At 39.2% G+C, this 20,712-nt stretch overlaps 1 protein-coding gene and 1 long non-coding RNA gene across 8 annotated transcripts in view; both read right to left on the reverse strand.

Annotated features, from left to right (window-relative positions):
- Positions 1 to 6,150, reverse strand: part of LOC147756815 (uncharacterized) — a 20,064-nt gene extending 13,914 nt beyond the window's left edge. The window contains exon 1 of the long non-coding RNA XR_015324962.1: positions 5,993 to 6,150. This is a non-coding gene — a long non-coding RNA (uncharacterized LOC147756815). The remainder of the gene's footprint in view (positions 1 to 5,992) is intronic.
- A 4,720-nt stretch (positions 6,151 to 10,870) lies between these two features.
- Positions 10,871 to 20,482, reverse strand: LOC111248335 (uncharacterized). Of its 7 annotated transcripts, none has more exons than XM_022800507.2 (14): positions 20,331 to 20,482; positions 17,682 to 17,920; positions 17,223 to 17,446; positions 16,817 to 16,917; positions 16,361 to 16,558; positions 16,032 to 16,105; positions 15,577 to 15,790; positions 15,120 to 15,410; positions 14,660 to 14,855; positions 14,181 to 14,330; positions 13,657 to 13,829; positions 12,974 to 13,199; positions 12,648 to 12,845; positions 10,871 to 12,517 (listed from the first exon to the last, which is right to left on the reverse strand). In XM_022800507.2, exons 2-14 carry the CDS (start codon positions 17,893 to 17,895, stop codon positions 11,312 to 11,314), a joined length of 3,465 nt encoding a protein of 1,154 aa, XP_022656242.1. In that variant the 5' UTR covers positions 17,896 to 17,920; positions 20,331 to 20,482; the 3' UTR covers positions 10,871 to 11,311. The 7 variants fall into 7 exon arrangements, with proteins under 7 accessions (XP_022656242.1, XP_086838803.1, XP_022656239.1 ...); XM_086982677.1 differs by having other exon boundaries at positions 17,682 to 19,153; positions 19,876 to 20,482; XM_022800504.2 differs by having other exon boundaries at positions 17,682 to 19,153; positions 19,760 to 20,482.
- Positions 20,483 to 20,712: the final 230 nt, after the last annotated feature.

A 20,712-nucleotide genomic window follows, 5' to 3' on the forward strand; every position in this document is an offset into this window, starting at 1 on the left:
ATTTGCATGATTCTGGCTTTTCCTTTGATTCTATAACCTTAGCAAATGTAATTCTTTATACAACTTCGTACAAATATACATTTAGTATTTGGACGGCTCATCTCACGCGCAGTGGTGCGTTAGACGATTATAGTAAACTTGAATTGTACATCCTTTTCTTTGAGTATTTATTTAAGTTTATATCGATACTTTTAGGTCAGTACAGAGCTATACTCTTGTGCAACAGTCAATATTATCAATCTAATGCTCAGTTTGGAAAGATATACTTTTTATGCTGCTCCTAGCCAAAACAGAGTAATTCTTATGTAAGTTATGCGTGATCCTAATAAAAATGTTTTTCAAATATCATTTAGTTATATCTACCGGACATACCACGGCTATTTCGTTATTGAATATGTTTGCCTTTTATGTTATTTATAGTTTGAGTAATCAGCGGTCATGTTTTTGTTATACTGTTTCTATTGGTGCGATTGGTGCGACTAGCAGTGAGACGTTAACGTTTCGTAAATTTAGAAAAAAAAAAAACATTTTTAAAAATATATAGTATCCGATATCTCGCACTTATCGTCATGTTTTTGCACACCCCATCCAAGAACGATCAGACGATTTCTCCTTGTCCATCTACTGATTCACATCTCGCTGTATATTATTCACCTCTCTCTGCTTGTCTTTTTTGATAAAACCGTACCCAATCATTAGTAAATTATCAAACTAAGACAAATACTATAATAATCAAATACTTTATACATTTGGCAGTTGAAAAGTTTCACCTTGATAAAAACGTGAAGGAGACAAATGATGTAATAGGAATGTTGGTACGGATAAAAGAATTTTATGAAATTACGCCTGCTGAATAAATCACTTATGTCTGTTTCCTTATTTGTTGCTTGTCTGCTCAAAGCATATACAAATTTATGCTCAATGTGACTCTGTCCAAAATCATTTTATAACCTACTGCTAGCAATCATTATCTATCTTTACTGTTAATGGCACAATATTATATCTTACGAAGCCCCTACCACCAGCCATGTTGGGCGGTAACAAACATAGCAACTCCTAAATACATCTAAGTAAAGCTACATTAAATGTTTTCATTAATACTAAGTGTAAGACTGGAAGAGGTATATAAGGACTAAACTTCTACACAACATAACCTGAAGAGCGAGAATTACCTGAGCCAGGACACTAGAAGGTTTGGCGAAAACCATAGTTCTCTCAGAACGATAGCGATTGGGGACAAGCAGTGGGCGAATCAGGTTTTTCAATCCTGGATTAGAAAATCGACGTTAATCACAAAATTAGTAGAATCAATAGTACATTTGCGATAACAGGCTCGCTTTTTCAATTGTTAGGTACGTAAATGCAGTTTCTATTGCACTCAGAAACCAGCGAGCGTTTTGTAGCGTATTCACGAATTACGATACAGTTAACTTTTATGTGAGCGATGAGATACTTGTCTAAATAGGCATAACAAGTATTGAGAGATTAGCGTACATTTCTCAGTAAAAATCGATTGAATGTACTTTAGGAGAAACTCGTTCTGACGACAAAACGTTCTTGGAAATCAATACTCTATGTTTAAACTTTTGTTCGTCAATGGATACAGCGCTGTGGAAATTTGCTGAGGGTTGGTGGAGACATTAGGCAAAAAGGCTTTAGGCCAAAGTACAGTACGTCAATAGTACCAACATATGAAGAAAAGAAATTGGGATGTGGAAGACCAGTGGGTGGGTGACTAAATATTAGCACCCAAAAAACAAGAACCCATTGCCGCAATTGAAAAAGCTTTTTGCAAAAGCGGAGTTTCAAGTTTGAAGATTTTGTTGGCCAAGGTTTGCATTTCATATGTAATATGTTACAGAATTATAAACCAAATACTGAAAATGCAGAAACCGGATAAAAGAAATTGACTTCAGGCCTGTTGGAAATGCATGTAGGATACTCGACACGCAGTTTGCGGGACTAACCCAACAAAAAAACTCGTCCGAAGCATACGGTCGCCATAAAGGAGGTATGTTGCAATCTGTACCGCCAGCCGGACGTAATGTGATGGCAGTACTTTCAATGGACGTCATAAGCCGCCGCTGCTACTATGAAATACTCGCCAAAAAAGAAGTGAAGAATGCAGTCCTCTATTTTGTGTTAACTCAACGAGACCTTCGACTATCTTGATGACAATGCTAGAGCTCATCGTCATGCTTCAACTACTTCGTGGATCGAGCAAAGGAATATCCAATTTGGTTTCAACTTGCTTACCCTCCCAAGTAAAATCCGTATGACTGCCAGACTTTCCATGCCTTAAAGACGGCAACTGGTCGGCAAATATGTCTCATTATCGATTCACTTTGAAAAGTCACAGATAGAAAAATTATATACGGGACTTTAAATGGTAACTATTTGAAGTTGGCAGAGCGTTGGAACATGTGTTTAAGAAATAAGGGAGAGTATCTTGGACATACATTAAGGAATCATCAATCTAGCTCAATTAATTGAAAAGTCGGTCAATTTTAAAGTCACCTGGATTCGCTGGTAACAGCGTAATAGGAACCGTATATATGCACAATATGTAGATAACCTCGAGAGGTGGCTATTAATTTTGTCGCTGACTTAATTTTAATTCAAACATGCCGAAAAGCCTTTTTTATGTCATTAATTTTCATTCATTTAAAATATTTGTGTAGATTAGCGTGTTCTTTGTAGCGTTTTGTAGGTTTGCAAAAGGTAAGTTCCGCCATGAACCAGACATTGATAGATATAGTAGCAAATTGGAAAGACTGATACACTTAGATGTTATTCTCACGAAGCTATAAAATTGAGTTTATGAACTGATCCATTGACCTGACTTTTTTACGTTGGCTGACACGGTATCTGAATACTGGCTTCCGAAATGCCCATTTGACTCAGAGTTTATAAGATTCCAGACGGTAAGGTTTTCCCAAACGATCGGGATGCTATACCTGGCAAAACGAATTATTTGAGAGCGGTATATCCTTCTAATAGTTTCTGTAGCTGGTGAATTATGCTTGCTACAATGCTTTTCGCACTCATTACTTAATATGCCTAACGAAAGGCCTGCCTGCCGTTGGTAAAGCTAACTAGCTATGTAAAGGTATCTACTATTTTGATTCCCCTTATCTAGATGAAACGCGTCATTCTTGCGAGGTGTTCCTCTCGTTTGGATTTCATGGCTGCTTCCTTGTCTTTATTCATTTAGAATGCAACGTCCACAACATGTTTCGGGCCATTAACATCTACCGCAGACAAAATCGACTCCCACAGCAAGTTATCAGATCGTCAGCATGCAAAAAAGGATGTTGATGTTTGACGCGCAGAACTAGGCCATTATTCAAAAACGAGAAAACCAGAAATTCAAGTTATCTCCCCAGGCAAATACGATTTTCTGCACCACCCTATCCCTTTCGACGAGTCCATCGTCTGTGGTTGCCATGTTCCTCTGTAGTATATCTCCCACCAGCCCAACGGCACTCTCTAGCGGGCACATTACATCTGGAGCCAGTATTAAACAAAGCTTTAAAGGCAACGAAGACTGCGCGGAAGAGGTGTCTCAAGCGTTTGAAGATTTGTTTTGCTACCGTTGCCTACCCTTATTGCCGAGCTGGTAGCTTAAAGGCTGTACGAAAATACTTGATAAGAGGTTGTAAATGCAGTTCCTGTTTGCAGGCCATCTACACGACTTTCGGTCACTTTCATTATGCATTATCTCCAGGCTTTTAAAATTTTACCTGAATGAACGAAACAGATTTGCGGAACAAACGTGGGCGCCGTGGCTTTCTTGATACGCTCGCTGTAGATACTGCCGGGTTGGAAAGGTACTATCTACAACCTCCGACACTGGAAATTCATTTTGTACCGTTATGATCTTCTTATATGAGATCTTCACCCAATGAACATGAAGAAATAATGTATGCAGTTCGGCGGAATCGCGTTGCTTGAGTTTAGGATATTGCGAAAGTGTGGTTATGCCATTTCGAGGCTGACAAGACTGGAGAATCGTACATTTTAGAATTCTAAAGTTATCCGCACGGAGATCAAGGAACCTTCTATAGGTTTAATTAATTTAACTCGAATTTTTCATTATTTTTTTGTGTAAAGTACACTATAGTGAAATAGAGCCGTAAAAATATATAGAACTTCGAAAAACGAATTTTAACTGACATAAAAGGGTGAAGTGGCTCTACACAATATTGATTATTACATTCTATCAGTATTATCTTGTGATGATGACAATGTTTATCTTACAATCGATTGAGAATCGAAAGTATCGATTGTGATATCTTATAGCTGTATTGTGGCGAACGGAAGAAAATAGGTCTATGAAGCATTATTAAGCAGATTAAGCGTTGTCATTAAGCATTACTGACTGCTTCCATGATTTTATGCTACTTTACTGTTCAACTCCGAAGTTTGAAATCGTCTAAACACAGTAAATTTACTATTGAACTTATACAAAAAATAACCTAAACGTATGTAATCTCAAAATTTACATACACAGATTTTATATATATGGAATCACTGCAGCATTAAACTGACGTAGACGTAGCAAAACGTGACTACATATTACTCATGTGTAGCCTATAAACTGTTGTCTACAGGTACATATGTTAACTAGAGCTTATTTTATTTACCCTTTCGTTATAATTACGTCGCAATCTATCAGATACTTGAAAATGTTATTCGATTGCAACGATATTTACTCAACAATATCCGTACAACAATAGGGATCCATTCGACACTGACTGCAGCATGTATCCTGATAGCAGCTAAGACATGCCCTCGACTACAGTCCATTAGGACCAACACTAGCTTGAAACTGCATGCCTTTCATTTTCAGGAGATGTTTTTCTCCAAGTTCCGCGCCGAACTCACGAATATTTAAAACGAGCTTTTGATAATTGGAAGATTAAGTATAGATATGCTAATTACTTCCCGTTCAAATTTATATATCCTTCATAGATCCGCAGCGAGTTGATCTATTCAAATAAGTCTACAATCGTAAATCTTCACTGTGAATTTGGACTACCATCGTTGATTTATACAACAAATGTTTTCATCTCATCAAAATCGTCTTAACTGGTCCTTGACATTAGCTTCTACCTGAATAAACGACCCTTGTGACTCGTCATAGATATTTAGAAGTTTCTTTGACTGACATTGTTGCCATTACGGAATCGATGGGTAGGCGATTCCGTAATGAAAAATGAGTTACTACTATTTTATTGTTAGTAAGGACAGGGTAGATAGCTTCAGCTTTGCTGTACTCTGTAGCAGTACAGTACATTGCAGTCTTAAATAGTGGCGATAAATATAAAAAATGAATTTTGTTAATAAAGGAGTAGTTTAAGTCGTATGGTACCGCGCAGCAGTGCAGCCAAGATACTATGAAAGCTCTGTTTAACGACCTTAGTTATTAAATAGATAAGCTCAGTTTGACGAATCAACGTTCCATATAGTTAATACTCAGAGTTACCCAATAGTATGATGCATAAAATATTTTACAAGCATAGGATTTATTTTGCGAAATCGACCTTTACTGCAGATCATTCTCCTTGCAAAAATAGTTGACTTTATTTGTTTTCGTTTGATGGGCAGAAACACAGTCTATTGGCTACAAGTCGTGAGGCCATACAGGCCTCAGTGGACACGGATTGAGTTTCCCAAAAATAATTTCTAAACTTAATTTAAAGTCAAGAGATTAGTACAGCTTTTTTAACGTTATACCTAGTTGACCCGAACTCCTCTCATGTCTCAGTAGAATCTACTGTGATTCTATTACAGATTCCTGTGAGGACATTAAATGGTTGCACTGCAATATGTATGTAGCTTACAACGTAACAATTCCAACCCGACATGCGACTATAAATGAAGCATGTGCCACAAGATACAATTCTCTGTGGGCGTGTACTACCGTATCGTTACTTCCCTTTTATTTCACCCGTAAGTTAAACGAGACCTATTATGTGATATGACTTACTGTTTCGAGGGTATCACATTTTTCTATTTGTATCTGCACGAGTGCATCTACCCAGGCATCATTGTTGCGCACTGATTCAGCAGCTAAGAAAGGAAAATGATTTACCATAAAGATTGAAGTTAAGTTGCTGTTTTTACGCTATCTGTTGTATCGAGACAGCGGAAGAGATCCCTTCTAAAAATCCCCATCTTCAAGCCGGAACCTAGCTAAAATGGGTGTGTGTCGAATAAACTTGCACAGAAGAAACCCTGAATGGCTGGGCGGAATACAGACACAGAACAATGCTTCCCGTACAGAGCAACACCCCACGCTCAGAACGACGCCCCAAGTTATCGCAACGCGGCCACCCCTCTTGACGATGTCGGGAAAGCGGGAAAAATAGAGATTTACGCATGCGCGCAGCTGCGTCATTTCTTCCGATGACCTTGAGACTGGTCCTTCTCCGACTTCTCGACTTCTGTCTGGCTCTCTTTAGGCACGCCAAAAAGAGTCGAGCCAGCAGACCTCAGCAGTTTGGGACCAGTCCACACGAACAGAAAACCATCGCTATGGAAAGGAAACAGAAATTTATCTCGATTCTTATTCCATACCATTCCATGTAGCTTGCTTCAGTTCTGGCTATTTCTTATTAGGTTTCGCTTTCGTTCCAGTCAGCTTATTTATTAGATCTAGAATTGCTGCAGCCTCTGGGTACCCAGGTATAAGAATGTATTATAAATGCTTGATAAAGTAAGTTATCAAGAAGGCTAAATGTCATATCATAAATAGTCGCAATTTTAAGCTTACGTTGTTTATACGAATATGCTGTATCCATACAAATTAGCATCGACATCATTATCATTAGATTACCCGATTTATGCAGCTATTAGATGGATATTTGATTTAATCCGAAACATTATGTTGAGTGTTTTCAAATAAACTATTTTACTTCTATCCTGTAAGCGCGAAGCACACTTGGAGCCTTCAACTCCACGCAACACGTCGATGCTAGTGCTATTACGCGGATTTATGATAAAATTTATTATAATGTGTGAAATAGCATTAACACGTTCGCGTGCATCTACTAAAAATAAGGACACTATTTAGATCGAAAATATGTCTAATAAACGGGGAATATGTGGGACACAAAACACCTGAGATAGCTGTTGATGATATGGCTGTGATTTCCATTTGCCAGGCTAGGTGAAAATCACCTCAGACTAAAGAGTTATTAAAAAAAAATAGGTCAAGATAACGTAATTCACATGCAATACATCTTTTCTGTCTTTCATAACATATAGACCATAATTGAAAATATTTTTCCTCATCTATCTGCTTTCTTTAAAATACGGATTTAAGATGATAACCAAGGGTGAAGTTCACAGCTCATAGCGATTTGAAATACTCCGCGCGATTTAGGCGACCGAGGTGTGTTCTTGTTAAGCCCTGTTACAGTATGATGGTTTCAGAATTTTAATCCGCTGCCATAACAACATGGCGAGAAAGTGCTTATATTCTTATTTGTTTTCCTTTCTTTGCCACACCAAAATCTGCTGTAAATTTTGTATCAAATAAGGCTGGCTGCTCGGTCGACATATTAAGCAGGTCGAAAAGCACCCTGGTTCATGCCAGTCTTCTTAGTTTTTGGGTTCTTAATTACTGGGTCACTAGCATGAGTAAAGTTTTCATCAAGTAAATTATCTCGCAATTTAATTACGTTTAATTTTTCACTGAAATAATATATTTTTATTCTAGTCAATTGCGATACCAATATTCTATTAGGTAACAATCGAATGTGTATAATAAGAAGTTTGACTGGCTAATTGATAAACAAGAAGGAAAATAGGATAACCGATCTAAAGTGTATAACTATGATGTTATTATAGTAGTATGACGATTGCATAAATGCATCATGCCTACTCAGGTGATCGTATGATCGCAGGATAACGCAGTCCTCCACAAATACTAGTAGTTGAACTAGATGTTATAAAAAATGAAAATAATCAATTATTAAGCTTTTATGTGCCCTCATCTCTTTATACCCGAAAATCAACAATCCTACGAAAGCCTAAACGTTTTCACTCATAAATGGTAGTACGCTGGTAAACATTTCATAACATAACATCATCTACATCAAAGCCTTAACCCTATCGCTCCACAATAGTCAGCTTCTTCTCCTTCCCCTTTACTGCTGCAGGTATATAGAGGCGAAGAAACAAGGTAGAATTATACCCAGGAACCCCATTGCAGTTAACTGACAGGAGAATGCATCAAATCAAGGCAGTCAGTCAAACAGGATAAATAGAATGAGAGGAGAATGAAAGAAAGACAGCAATCGACAGGAGATGACATAAAAGGAACACAGAGACGGAACAACGAAGCCGAAGCCAATGGCAGATGCGTGCTGGTTAGGTTGTGGCTTCAGCGACAGCAATGGTGAGTGCCGAAAAGCTATTATAGGATAGCAGGATTCTGGACGAGTGGCAGAGAAACAAGGCCGTTGATGGGTTGGCGACGCTCAGAGGAAGTAACAAGGTCGGAGCGTAGGAAAAACGAAAATTCGGGGTAGAATGGGCTTGTTAGGAAAAAAAACGTTAAGGAAAGAAGCGAGAATCTCCTTCGGGTAAATATACGAACAGGTTAAGTGAAGTGCTAGCTAGTGGCCGGCTTCAAAAGGTAACCACAAAACAGCCGTATAGACAACGCACGAAGGCAGGTAAAAGCTGCTGCATGCGACAGGAAAACTGGAAGCCGAGAGGGAGGAAACGAAATTGGGCTGAATTAGGTCGCGGATTGCAGTACCGTTGGGAAATAGAAAACCATCTGAAGTAGATCGGAGAGATTCGAGAGGCAAAAGGTTGGACCCGAAATAGAATGGACGGAAAAACGACGCATTGGGAAGGACCACTCATCGGGTGAGGGTAAGCTAGAACAAGGGTGAGGGAATTTTTTAGATAGCATAATGGACTTACAGGATTCCAGATAAAATAGAAGGACAGGGTAAGTAACTAGGTGACGCAGAAAGAAATACAGGGAGCGTAACAACTGTGCGCTAAAATGGATAATTTAACAGGATTAATCTAATTGAAATAGAGGGAAATATTTTGTTAAAATGAATGTTTTGATAAAAGATTTCTAGTGATGGCGATATTATTACAGTTTATCCGCTAATTTTCTAGTCAATGGACATTTCGACGCTCGCTGCGTTTATGAAATACTGAGACGTTCGGGAACAAAAGTAGCCTATAGTTGACATAATTTGGGCTTCGGCGGAGACAGAAAATATCTACACACGCACACGCTGCGAGTGGACTGCTCGGAGACAGTTTTAAATTTTAGGTACAGTACCCGGTGTTTACTGAGCGTGAAATAGAAAAAAATATAGCGAATCGGTACCTAAACAGTTGTTCTTCCTTGAAGTTTTTAGAGAATGCCTTTTTGCTGCAAGTCATATCTCTCAAGCGGTTAGTAGCAATAAAACCTCCTAGAATTCGCGAAGTAGATTTCGTGACTTGCTTCTGTGCAGAATTGTGATCTCCGGTAGGTTGTTTCTATTTATTACACAAGATCCGACACAAAAAAGTAGACAGCGAGAGAACATTCGCTCCATATGTACGCCGCTTGTTTCCTACGATACTCTAACCTGCTAGTTCATAAATCTCTACGTGTATTATAAAGAACAAGGTCATAGGGTGATGCTAAAAAATGCTGGAATCGATATCTTTGTTCGTGGACAAATACTCTAAAATATCTCAGCAGCATTTTTTTAATTTCTCTTGTCTGTCGAAAGACATACTCTAATGCGTTATTTTTCGACAAAATTGTGACATACGGTACACGCTTATTAAATAAATACACTTTTAATTTGAATCAGTTCCTTTCTGTGTGATTTAATACTTTTAGAAACCGCCATATATATATATATATATATATATATATATATATATATATATATATGGTTAAAAAGGAAAATAAGGAATCGGCTTATATTTTGTTGCAACGTATGCTCGTATAGATTTTATTTTGCATATGTGACACTGGTCGCGATGCTGTCACTGATTATTCTAAATCGCTCATTGCTGAGTGTTGCTCACGTACTATGCACAGTAATATATAGTCAATGACACTATGCACAATTAAATCAATTTTTTATATAGATGCACCGATTTCGTACCTACAAATCAGTGCTTCAATGGTATACTTTTCTATGAGGTTCTTTCTATAGCACAAGTACTACACAAAAACATAGAATTAATAAAATAATTAGGTAGGAATACATTTGTAAATATAGCACAGCTCATGATACTTCGAATCTATTTACGTGGATACGTAAATCTTGACTAATGTTACCCACGGTAATTCATCACAAACGAGTTTCCGAGTATATGATCTAACCTGATTATGTACATAAATATCAATATTTGAACATAACATAACATAACCGCTTATTTTTAGTTTTTGTTTGAAAGATCAAATTAAAAATAAGCTTCAAACAAACAAACAAAAACAACGCTTCATTCTTCTTGTATGTTCAGGCACAGAGCATCGATTGGTGTTCAAGATGTTTGCAGCCAAACGTACCCTTTAGTTGAGCGATTTCTGTATACGCACAATGTGTATAGACATGATTCTTATAATTTGCACGTAATTGCAGTGTTATAAATAAAAAATTTACTATATCACAAAAATGTTAAAACGACTTAGGTTTTTCATTGCATATGCATTATTTGAGATTTGTATTACATTAATTTACTACTCTTTGGAAATATTCACACAATTCGAATGCACATTTTACTATCTATGTTTACATACATTACTTCAGGGAGTGTCTACATGGGAGATAGAAGCTCTTTCATTGAGAAAATAAATATATTTTTATAAATATCGAGCAGCTGTCTGTTGTGGAAACCACAGTCAAATATGAAATCACAAACTTATTGACTGATTACCGCCTTCAGGGCAATATAATGTAAATGGTTGTTTAGCTTTATTTTACTTTAGTAAAAGAGTTGTTGTACCATATCTTACAGCTAGTTTTGTTTTTGCTTATCCGTTTGCTTGTCACATCTGGAAGCGGCATGCTGACATAACTTCTGCTACCTCGTTACCAAGAAAACCAATTAACTTCATGCAGTTCTATGGCTGGCCTTTTCAAGACTGGTAAATACATTTTTGGTGTAAACGTATTGTTTATATATTCGACATTGAGGCTGCCATTATTAGTAATGGTAATCATAGTATATATGATAATTTTATAGTAGCTAGTAATGGTATATTGCATAATGTTGTACCACCAGAGAGCAGGCCACCACACATATAACTAGGCTCCTGTTGTTTGGTTCACACCGTATCACGTTCAACCTTCACGGCTCCAGATTCCTTTTTTGCGCTCGTGGCTGTCGCCGCAGGTCGCTGCATCACGGGGTTCATACCGACACCAGCTACTGAAGCTCGAACAATCATTGTTTGAGCGGCTGGTGCCTGAACTCGTACAGGTTTTTGTCCTGAAGTAGGCGCAATAGCCCTAACTGAGTAAACGCGAGCATGTGTCGGTGGTGAAGGGCGTGCAGCTGGAGGTCGAGGGGATTTAGGTACCGGTGTAGTGATTGGCGTAGGCCGAAACGCTTTAACTGGTCCACCCGGTGCAGCAACGCAGGCCGTAGGCCCAGGGGTTCGCGGTACCATTGGAGTATACCTTGAAGTTCGCATTGGCACCACGAGACGAGGCGTCGTCATCGATGTTCTTATCCCAGGCGGTCTAGGTGCCGTGGGCCGTACGCGAAGTCGTGGCGGAACCGGAGCCACTGGTCGTGGTACTGTCGAATTCGGTATCGTCTTTGCTGTCACTGCTGTTCCTGCCACTGCTACAGTGCCCACAGGCATACAGGCTTGTGTTGAGCTCGAAGCTTTCTCCTGACTAGGTGTAGGCATTTCCGTGCTAATTAGGTTATTAGCTGCTTCTACTGTGGCCTCAGCAGTGGCAGCTTTAGCAACCAACCGGGCGGTCGCACTCCCTTTGGTCGGACCACCGGAGCGCCGCAATGTAGCCGGGCCCTTTCGCGAGCTGCGAACAACAATTGGCCGTCCGCGAGGCGTTGCAGGGCTGGCCGAACAATCTGTTTGTGAAGTCGTAGGAGCGGGCGCGCGTACTTTGAGCACTGCTGCACCTGCGCCGGTCGGGAGAGATAAGCGTGGTTGAAGCGTGACCACGTCTGAACCAGCAGGTGGTCGATTAACTTTAGCTACATAACCACTCTGTTTCGTACCATCTGGTAGAATGAGCTCACCAAACTGCCACGTCGTATCAGGAGTTGCCTGCAGTTCTTCAGTTAGACGGCGTTTCACGCCACGTAGCTCCGAGTTCTCTTCTTCAGTTGCTTCGGTTTTGACTTCGGTGTCTATTGTGGACTTAATATCTTCGCCAGTCACCTCTTCAACAATAGGCTCCCGCTTGACGTGGAAAGCCATAGGCACGAACACTCCCATCGGAGAAGGTACTTTTCCGGCTTGACTTTCCTCCATTTGCCGTTCACGCAGTTCAGCTTCCTATAATACAAATGTGCAGGAGGCATATTCTGCAGTCAACTCTACAAGAATTTAGCACTCCACGAGTATCAGGGCAGCCAGCTTTTCAATGGAAGTCTTGTATTAGATACAATTTTAATTTTTTACTAACCTTTCCAGGTGAAATGATTACTTCAAAGTCAGGTTCCCCTTTACGACAGCTTTTTCGCATCTTTTTTACTTCCAACGCTTTGCATCGACGCGCCTCATCATCACGAGTAGATTGGAGTGACGCTTTTGAAGAACGCATTACTTCAAGGCCCGACCTTAGTACGCTTTCCAGTTGGTCTAAATCGACGTTGTGGTCACCCTGAATGAATATAGGTATCACAGCGTATTAGAGCTTGCACTTTGCTGAAATTATATCTCAGCATGTAATTCATTTTTGCACTAATCTTTTGTTTTTTATAACGTAAGGCTTTTCTTGACGATGCGCACCTTTAATAGGTCAACGAATTCGTCGATAAGCGGTTGTAGCGTCACCATACGTTCCCTGTAGTTGAGGCGGTGTAATCTACGCAAACACTCTGGAAGCCCAATTGTGTCTTCGGCGAGACTCTCTTCCACCCATTCGGGTCCTGGATTTCCTTGTTTCCCGGCTACCACATGAATGTGCGGGCACATTCGATCCATGTACATGTACGTGCGACAGGTGCAACCGTACCTGCGGGACACGAATAAGCAAAATTCGTAATCGCGGATATTAGCTATGACGCACTTAAAATATTGAATAACCGTCATGTAGCCAAACATCAATACTGACCTGAATAATATTCTACAGCGTACTTTATAATATATGCGTATTTTTCTCGCAAACACCAGAATTATACATTTCCAGGTTGCACTTTAACGTCCCTCTGTTGCACATTTTATTAAGCTTTATTGAAGTTGCATATTAACAAAATAATTTCACTACATGTCCCAAACTAAAATGATGTAGACGATACCAGAAAATAGACCACATTCCTTGCATCAATCTACTAGAAAAATTAAACATACGTGTTACATGTACCATTTTGTAAAATGTAATAACTTTATCAAGGCTTTAGATTTATTTGTTATAGCAAATCGTATTGAATGAGACTGCCATTTTACTGACATTTAGTAACATATGAACGTACCTGTGGACACAAACTCCACATTCATCACACCGCCGTTCGCATGTCACGTGAGGCGACTTTCTTGGAAAAACAACCGTTGTGATATTTTCCTTTTTGCACACTTTCTGATTGTTCAATCCGTCCAAGTGGTAGTGGCCAGAAGGCCTATGCAGCACCACACGTACCTCACCAGGCTGGAAGAAATTGATAATTACTTTAAAGAGTCGCATATATTATAATTACCGTATAATACAAATTTGATCTCGTTAATACACCGTACTTACCTTCAGAAATATTCATTCGGTTTAGACAAAAAGAAGCTTCATCCATACCGCCGACTGCATATATGCAACTTGATATATATAAAAGACTAAACATTTTCTTGGCAAGAACTAACACCTGTACAGCGCCGATGCTATTGCTACATCTTGGTTTATATGGATTCTACAAATTGACTACAAAGAACACGCAAGATATTACAGAAGTTTGTCTTAATTGATGGAGCAAATAATTCTACATATATAGCATTCATTTTTGTATATTACTTTAATTGTGTCGTGAGGGTCAATTCTGGCTTTTTCTTCATAAACTTTTCCCTCGACGTCAGCTCCTCCTAAAGCTCGTTCGGAGAGGTGATCATGGATATTTCGTGCGAGGAACACCCTTAAGTAATTTATGTTGTCGCTGACTTTTACCTGTTTTTAAATAAAATTGAATTAGCGGAAATACGAACATTAATGTGCAGCCATTTTAACTGCGGAGCCATGCCAACGGTGTCAGAGATGATGAACTTATGAAGTGGCTTTCAACAGTTCTTGTGACGAAAATTGCTCACCATTGCTCTACTAGGCTGACATTAAAAATGTCACCTTCCTATGTCCAAACCTTGCTGTGTGTGCCCATGTTCCAAACTATGCTAATCTAAGCAGAAATTTCAAACGTTTGGTCCAGAACCATGTGTCCGATGATTTACTCCATTGGCATGTTCATGTAACGAAAATATGCGTGTATGTAAAATACCTACAGGCACATCAATGCTTCCGTTTTTGTCGTCCACTCCATACTTCTTGAAGACAATCTGGAATAGGTTATTATCCAGACAGTGTACCCTACTCAGATTCTGGCCGAAGTAACGTTTTGCGCCCTCCAGGATGATGGCCCTTCGTTTGTAGCCGCGCTCCACCAAATCCTTGATCCACATCTGCGTTTCGACTGACAAACTATATAACAAAACAATATGTCAGGTACAGTTCAGCCTTAATTCAATTAAAAAAACGAAAGCTAACTTTACTACATTATATCATGGATGAGATTAAGTCGGAGCAGATCATATATTTTTAATCTATTAGCCGTACAAAACAAATGGTGAGCTTAGAAGAAGTTACAGCTAAAAAATAATAAATATTCACAAAATATATTAAATAATGTAGTTAGTAAAAATTAATAGTAGCTATTACTTCTACTGTTTATTGTAAAATACCAACCCAAAATCTAGCAAGCTGGGTTTATGGCCAATATGGGTTCTCCAATAGGTTACGAGGATTCGTTCACTGTGCGGTGCTTTGGTGACGACCATGGCTGCTGGACATTCAACTCCTAATTTTCGTCTTGCTGCCCAATCCGCTGCTTCCCCTGCAATTCGCCCACTTCGTAGGCAGCTATATTGGCCAGCTAATTGTCGCCACTGAGGTTTGCCAATGATAAACGTCGACAAGTCTTGTTCTTCGGTTAGTTTTTTCCAGCGCTTGAAAGCAGCCACGTTTTCGAATTCATGTCTGCAATGGCACACAAGGAGTTAGGAATAAAATTGCGTTATAACAATTAGCTATAGTATGAAATCATTACGTTAGTGTGGCAAGAATCTGCTGGTAAAAACGTTGCATGGTTGCATGATTTTGTTTGAGAAAAGAAAACAGATCTGTATGTAGAATTTGTACATACTCGGTGCACTCGAGTCGTTGACCATGATCATCGACGATATGGCGGACAAGCCTCGCGTGATCGCCTTGCTCCTGTCGACACAAAGGGCAGAGTTTCTCAGGAGCCTTTCCAGAATTTCGAATACGATGTCCCCGAACGTGTAGCCTCATATGGCCATATACGTTGGTTAGTGTGGCAAACGTATAACTGCATTCTGGCACTGGGCAGTGATACACTATAAGACATACAGGCGAAAAGTTTAGTTAAACTACTTACAGTTTACAGATGATTAAACTTCCATGACCTACAAGGAATACATTACGCACATACGTAAGTTTTAACCGATGCACTAGTTAGAAAACGCGTTACGTAACGCCAGGCTAAGCAATTTTAATCATACTACGCTTAAATCAAATAAAACACCCCTCTGGGTCCTCTTTGAAATATCCTAAAATATTTCTTGAAATCAGTCTTACCTTTTTTTCCATCAACCACCTCCATGGTTGCTTTTTTAGCCAATCTTTGGCAGTTCTCTTCAGTAATCTCCGTTCTGAAATTTCCGATTTAACTAGTAGTATATCATGCAAAATTTATCTTAAATAAATTTTAATATTATTATGTTAGTTAGTTTTATGATGCATGTAAAGAACAGACACAACAACAGAAAAGCGTCTTCTGATGAGCTCTGCACTTTGCTAATTCACCTCACATGAATAAAGACATACATACAGTTGAAAAACAACATCTTCCCTTTCTTTACATTTTCCTATCATCAAACCCGGGATCAGCGTAGTAAACAACTTACTCGACTAGTTCTGTTCGATCGGTGTTCCAGACAGGCATCGAGGTGGCGAATTCTTCCGGGGGTCGAGGAAAAGCACGCATGTTCCCCGTCAGAAGGACAGCTGAGGCCTCCTCAAATGACGGTGGCGGTGGAAGACGAAGTCCTCGGTCCAGCGGTATTGGAAGCGTCGGTTCCGGTCGATGATTGTGTGCGTGTTTTCTTTTTGATATTGATTAAAAACATGACTATGGGGAAACTATTTGTTTTTTTTTTTATTTTCTGGGATTAAGAGAAACGTATAGATTTTACTAGGAACGTTTCGTCGTTTTGTTTTTCGTATATTTATCAAATTAAGTAACCCTCAAAAACGGTCGCAGTGGGCCGCTCCCATAAACAACGATTTAACGTAAAATTAGGTTGAGCGACATGGCTTGCGAGTTCAGCTAGTATACGCAATTTGCATAAGAACTAAGCTACCTTCTTACGAAGCCACCGTCATGTGTAAGTATCGCGTAAGCGTGACACCGAGCTCCTTTGACTCGAGCAAAGCGGCAAGAGTATAGCCGATGAGGTCCCACCTAAAACAAAGCAGAAATGAGCAGAATGGCAGTTCAGAGGCTTACACAGTGCTAGCAGGCCATACTAAAAAGTTATACTAGTAAAATAGCAATTTTTTGACCTGCGACCGACGCTAATTTCAAATCTTTATAAATCGTTCCTTCTACTTGAAGATGAAATAAAAGGTTGTTTCCGTGAATAATATCATTATTTGTCAATAACCCTGATCCTTTTTAGTTAAACAGAACAGGAACTAAACACGATAATGAAGTCGCATTTCTAAAATAGCAGTTGCAAAATGCATGTGGTTTACATTCGTTCTTACTTGTTTGCGATATCTCATAAGAAATGGACCAATCCCTCTTTCAACTACTAAATCAAGTTCGTCGTTATGTTGTGCGTCTGGTGGCATCCCGCTTAAAGACCCCGGCTGCTGCGATTGTTGCTGATGTTGTTGCTGGAGTGGGTGTTGTTGATCCTGTTGCTGAGGGTCTGATGGCTTCTGTTGATCGTCACGTCTTCGATGTCCTAACCGCTCGTCTAAACCTGCTGATTAACAATTAGACGCAATTAAATTTTTCAGGGAAGATTGGTAATCCGAATAGGAATGAACCTCCTAAAAGAGCAAAATTATTGATAAAAACGAAAACGTAGAACAATACCCGAAATTGAAAGTTGTAAATGGTTATTTAATCTTTACGTATCATCTTTTAAGGCAAGATTTACACACGTACTATATATATATATATATATAGATGAAATGATTAAGCTCTCTAGGTCGTACCAGTTGGATCAATTTGTGGAATCCATCGGTCCCTGTCAAGGTCCCGTAAATCATCTCTTGAAGGATGATGTTGTGAAAGAGGAGGTGCGCGAAGTTCATATGGACCAAACACATCACAGCACATTCGAGCCCCGGAACCGGGTGGCGGTTGCGATACGCTGGGCCCCTCAGCAACCGCAGCTTCACCGTCTTCAACAGCGTAGAAGAACGACATCTTGTGTCTACTACCGTTGGCGACCCTGTAATCATTTATCGACTTGACTACAAGCATAGAAGCCCGTCACGACCACGTAGTCAACGTTATAGCTGTTACGGTAAAAGCTACACGTTTTGAATTGCTTGTACAATTTATATGATTGTTTTGTTTTTTCAAGATAGCGCCCTGGATCTTGTGCTACGAGCACTAGTAGATAGATATTATTGTTATCATCCGTAAAAATTATGACGTAAAAGCCCCAGAGAACAAAAAGTAATCTTGTATGTTTGATTTGAGAGTTTTCAGCTTCGTCAAGACAATAGTACATTCTTAAATCAAATATGATGGCTCTGAACGAGAACTATTAACCATTAAGTTGCTTTATTGAAACTTGTAGAGGTGTAGACGCGACTGCACTCTCTTAAAAAGTGTACTAATCAAAACCAAATACGTGAATAAATGGTTTGTTTTGCTGAGAATAGGGTCAAAATATTAATAGTCAGAAAAACGTTTGCACACGATCTATTGTTAAAAATTTGAAGGCAACTTACTCGTGCATAAATGTCTTATTTATAGTATATTGATAGAAAAAAAATAAAGGATCTTAGATAATACGTCTCTTTACTTGCCAAGGAGAAAACAAGGCTTTATATTTTAATCTCAAAATTTTTGTTTCTTTCTGTAAATTGAAAGAAAAAAATTGAAAATGTATTTGATACATTTGATTAGGTATATCTGTGCTCGACTCCTAAAATTCTCGATTATAAGTAAGGTGTCCTATAATTACCAAAGGAAATGCTACACGAAAAAAACATTAATACTTTTGATACATGAATATTGTGTTATAGCATTACAGAATTAACACCTTTTTTCTGTAACTTTCGAATTAACCAAGTGTAATCGAATTCAACGGGATAATATCATTAGTTAAGCTCAAAGATTTGACATGGCACAAATATCTAAAGTCCAACAAAACGTAGTAGCAGTTCAACAAACAACGGATTTGTATTGTGGTGAACTAGGTCGATAGTACTGTTGAACAATACGATGAAATCAAAGCGCTTTTACTAACGGAAGCTTCAATTCAGAGTTAAGAGCGACAGCTGTTTTAATAATCTTCTATTATCGGAGTTGATCTTCGTTGCGTACGCCATTCAGTGCGGATGTCTGAGCTTGTGCGCGGCAGTGCTAACAGTATTATAAGTATAAATTGCTGTGAGTGCATGTTACGCCACAGCAAGTGCGCTGCATTCCATATCTCGCAGATCTTTTCCATCTTCAACGTCCAGACAAGCAGTAGATAAACGATTAGTTAAGTAGATTAAGTGCGCTCTACATAACTAGAGTAATTAACAACTGAGTAAATCAATTTAAATTAAAGACTTACACTAAATTTAATACAGTTATCACATTATGAAATATTTGTAGTATAATTTAGGAAATCTAGAAACATATTCAAACGGTTGGTGGGCGCCAACGAATCCCTATTCAATCTCGGTGATTGATTCTTTCGGGTTTTTCTTTATGTGACTATTGTATGAGGCTTAATTTACATTATTTTTGTTTGAAACGTTTCAGAGACAATGCACTAATACATCTTGTCTCATCATGGAGCCCTTCAATGTGCACGCAGTACAGCCTATCATGGCCCTCTCTCAATTTCTTCTAAATCTATCGCGCTCATCCCATTAATACGAATATTTAATCTTTATCCATTGTATAAATCCTCCACATATCCTCCTTTTATTCCAACAAGAAATTCTACAGCAGCCGAAACTGACATGAACAACAACAACAATAGATTAATGTTCTTTGTAACTTTGTTGGGTTCCGAGCGCCACAAAATTGAACTGGACAAACCCAAATAAGCACTTGAACGTACAGTAACCGATGCATAATGCTGATACAGACTAGAATTTGATTCCCAAAATCATATTCTTATCCACTCATATATGCTTATAGTATCAGTTATTGTAACAAGGCGCGCAACGACAAGACCCTTTTTCCACCTCGCACAAACACTCTACGATTCGAAAGAAATCAGAGTTCGGCGCTATCCAACACCACGATTCTGTCAAATAGCGGGCGCTAAGCATCTGTTTTCGGCTCCCCACCACTCGCCACCATTATCACGGTTCAGCGTATCCCACAACAAAACACCAGTTCCAATATCATCGGAAGTCAAAGAAGTGAACACATTTGGTCCGAAACCACGCAGTGTCGATAAAGATGTATAAAAAAAATAGTATTAAAAAATCCTATAGGCAGACGTTTTGCCATTCCCATCCGGCCAGCAATAGCGTGACAGAATGTGAACAGGGGCTCTCTTTCCTCTCGGGTGCACTCAGCAAGGCTATACACCGCACTCCGCTTCACTCGAGAAGCGGGACACAGTATCGGTCTACATATTTAGACCTTCGATACAAGACACCCCGACCTTTAGATGTTCTCACCTATCGGCGGCGCTCTGTGTTTGTGTTGGAATCACAAGATCTCCGCGCACGTTCTTAGCGCACCAGTGTTCATCGGTTACACATGATTAAATAGCACAAGTTTAGCAAAGCCTTCATGAGATCCGCAAATAATTTGTACAAAATCTACAGCGGTTGTTTACTAACGCGACATCCTTTCTCTTTCGTCAGGCGTGCCGCCTGCCTTGGAGCGCGCAAGTTTGAAACGGAACTGACCGTAAGAGCACCCTTTTGGTTAAAAACTCACTGTATTGATGCACAAGAGAGTTTGATCGCATGTGTTTTGCCGACTGAAGTACGTCTTATCCAGTGAAACTGTTTCGTTTGTTTTTTAAAATTTATCTATCAAGTGTAGATGCTGTTT

This window comes from Varroa destructor, unplaced genomic scaffold (genome assembly GCF_002443255.2).
Source record: "Varroa destructor unplaced genomic scaffold, Vdes_3.0 BEIS01000003.1, whole genome shotgun sequence".
In the NCBI taxonomy this organism is placed as follows: Eukaryota; Metazoa; Arthropoda; class Arachnida; order Mesostigmata; family Varroidae; genus Varroa; species Varroa destructor.

Bases quoted from the DNA above. Each gene is read 5' to 3' on its own strand.
- LOC111248335 (XM_086982677.1), bottom strand. From the start codon at position 17,952: ATGCTTGTAGTCAAGTCGATAAATGATTACAGGGTCGCCAACGGTAGT. The intron at 16,918-17,222 runs GTAAGAACGAAT...GCTTTGTTTTAG, and splicing joins TTATGAGATATCGCAAACAA to GTGGGACCTCATCGGCTATA. The intron at 16,106-16,360 runs GTAAGTTGTTTA...CGGAAATTTCAG, and splicing joins GATCGAACAGAACTAGTCGA to AACGGAGATTACTGAAGAGA.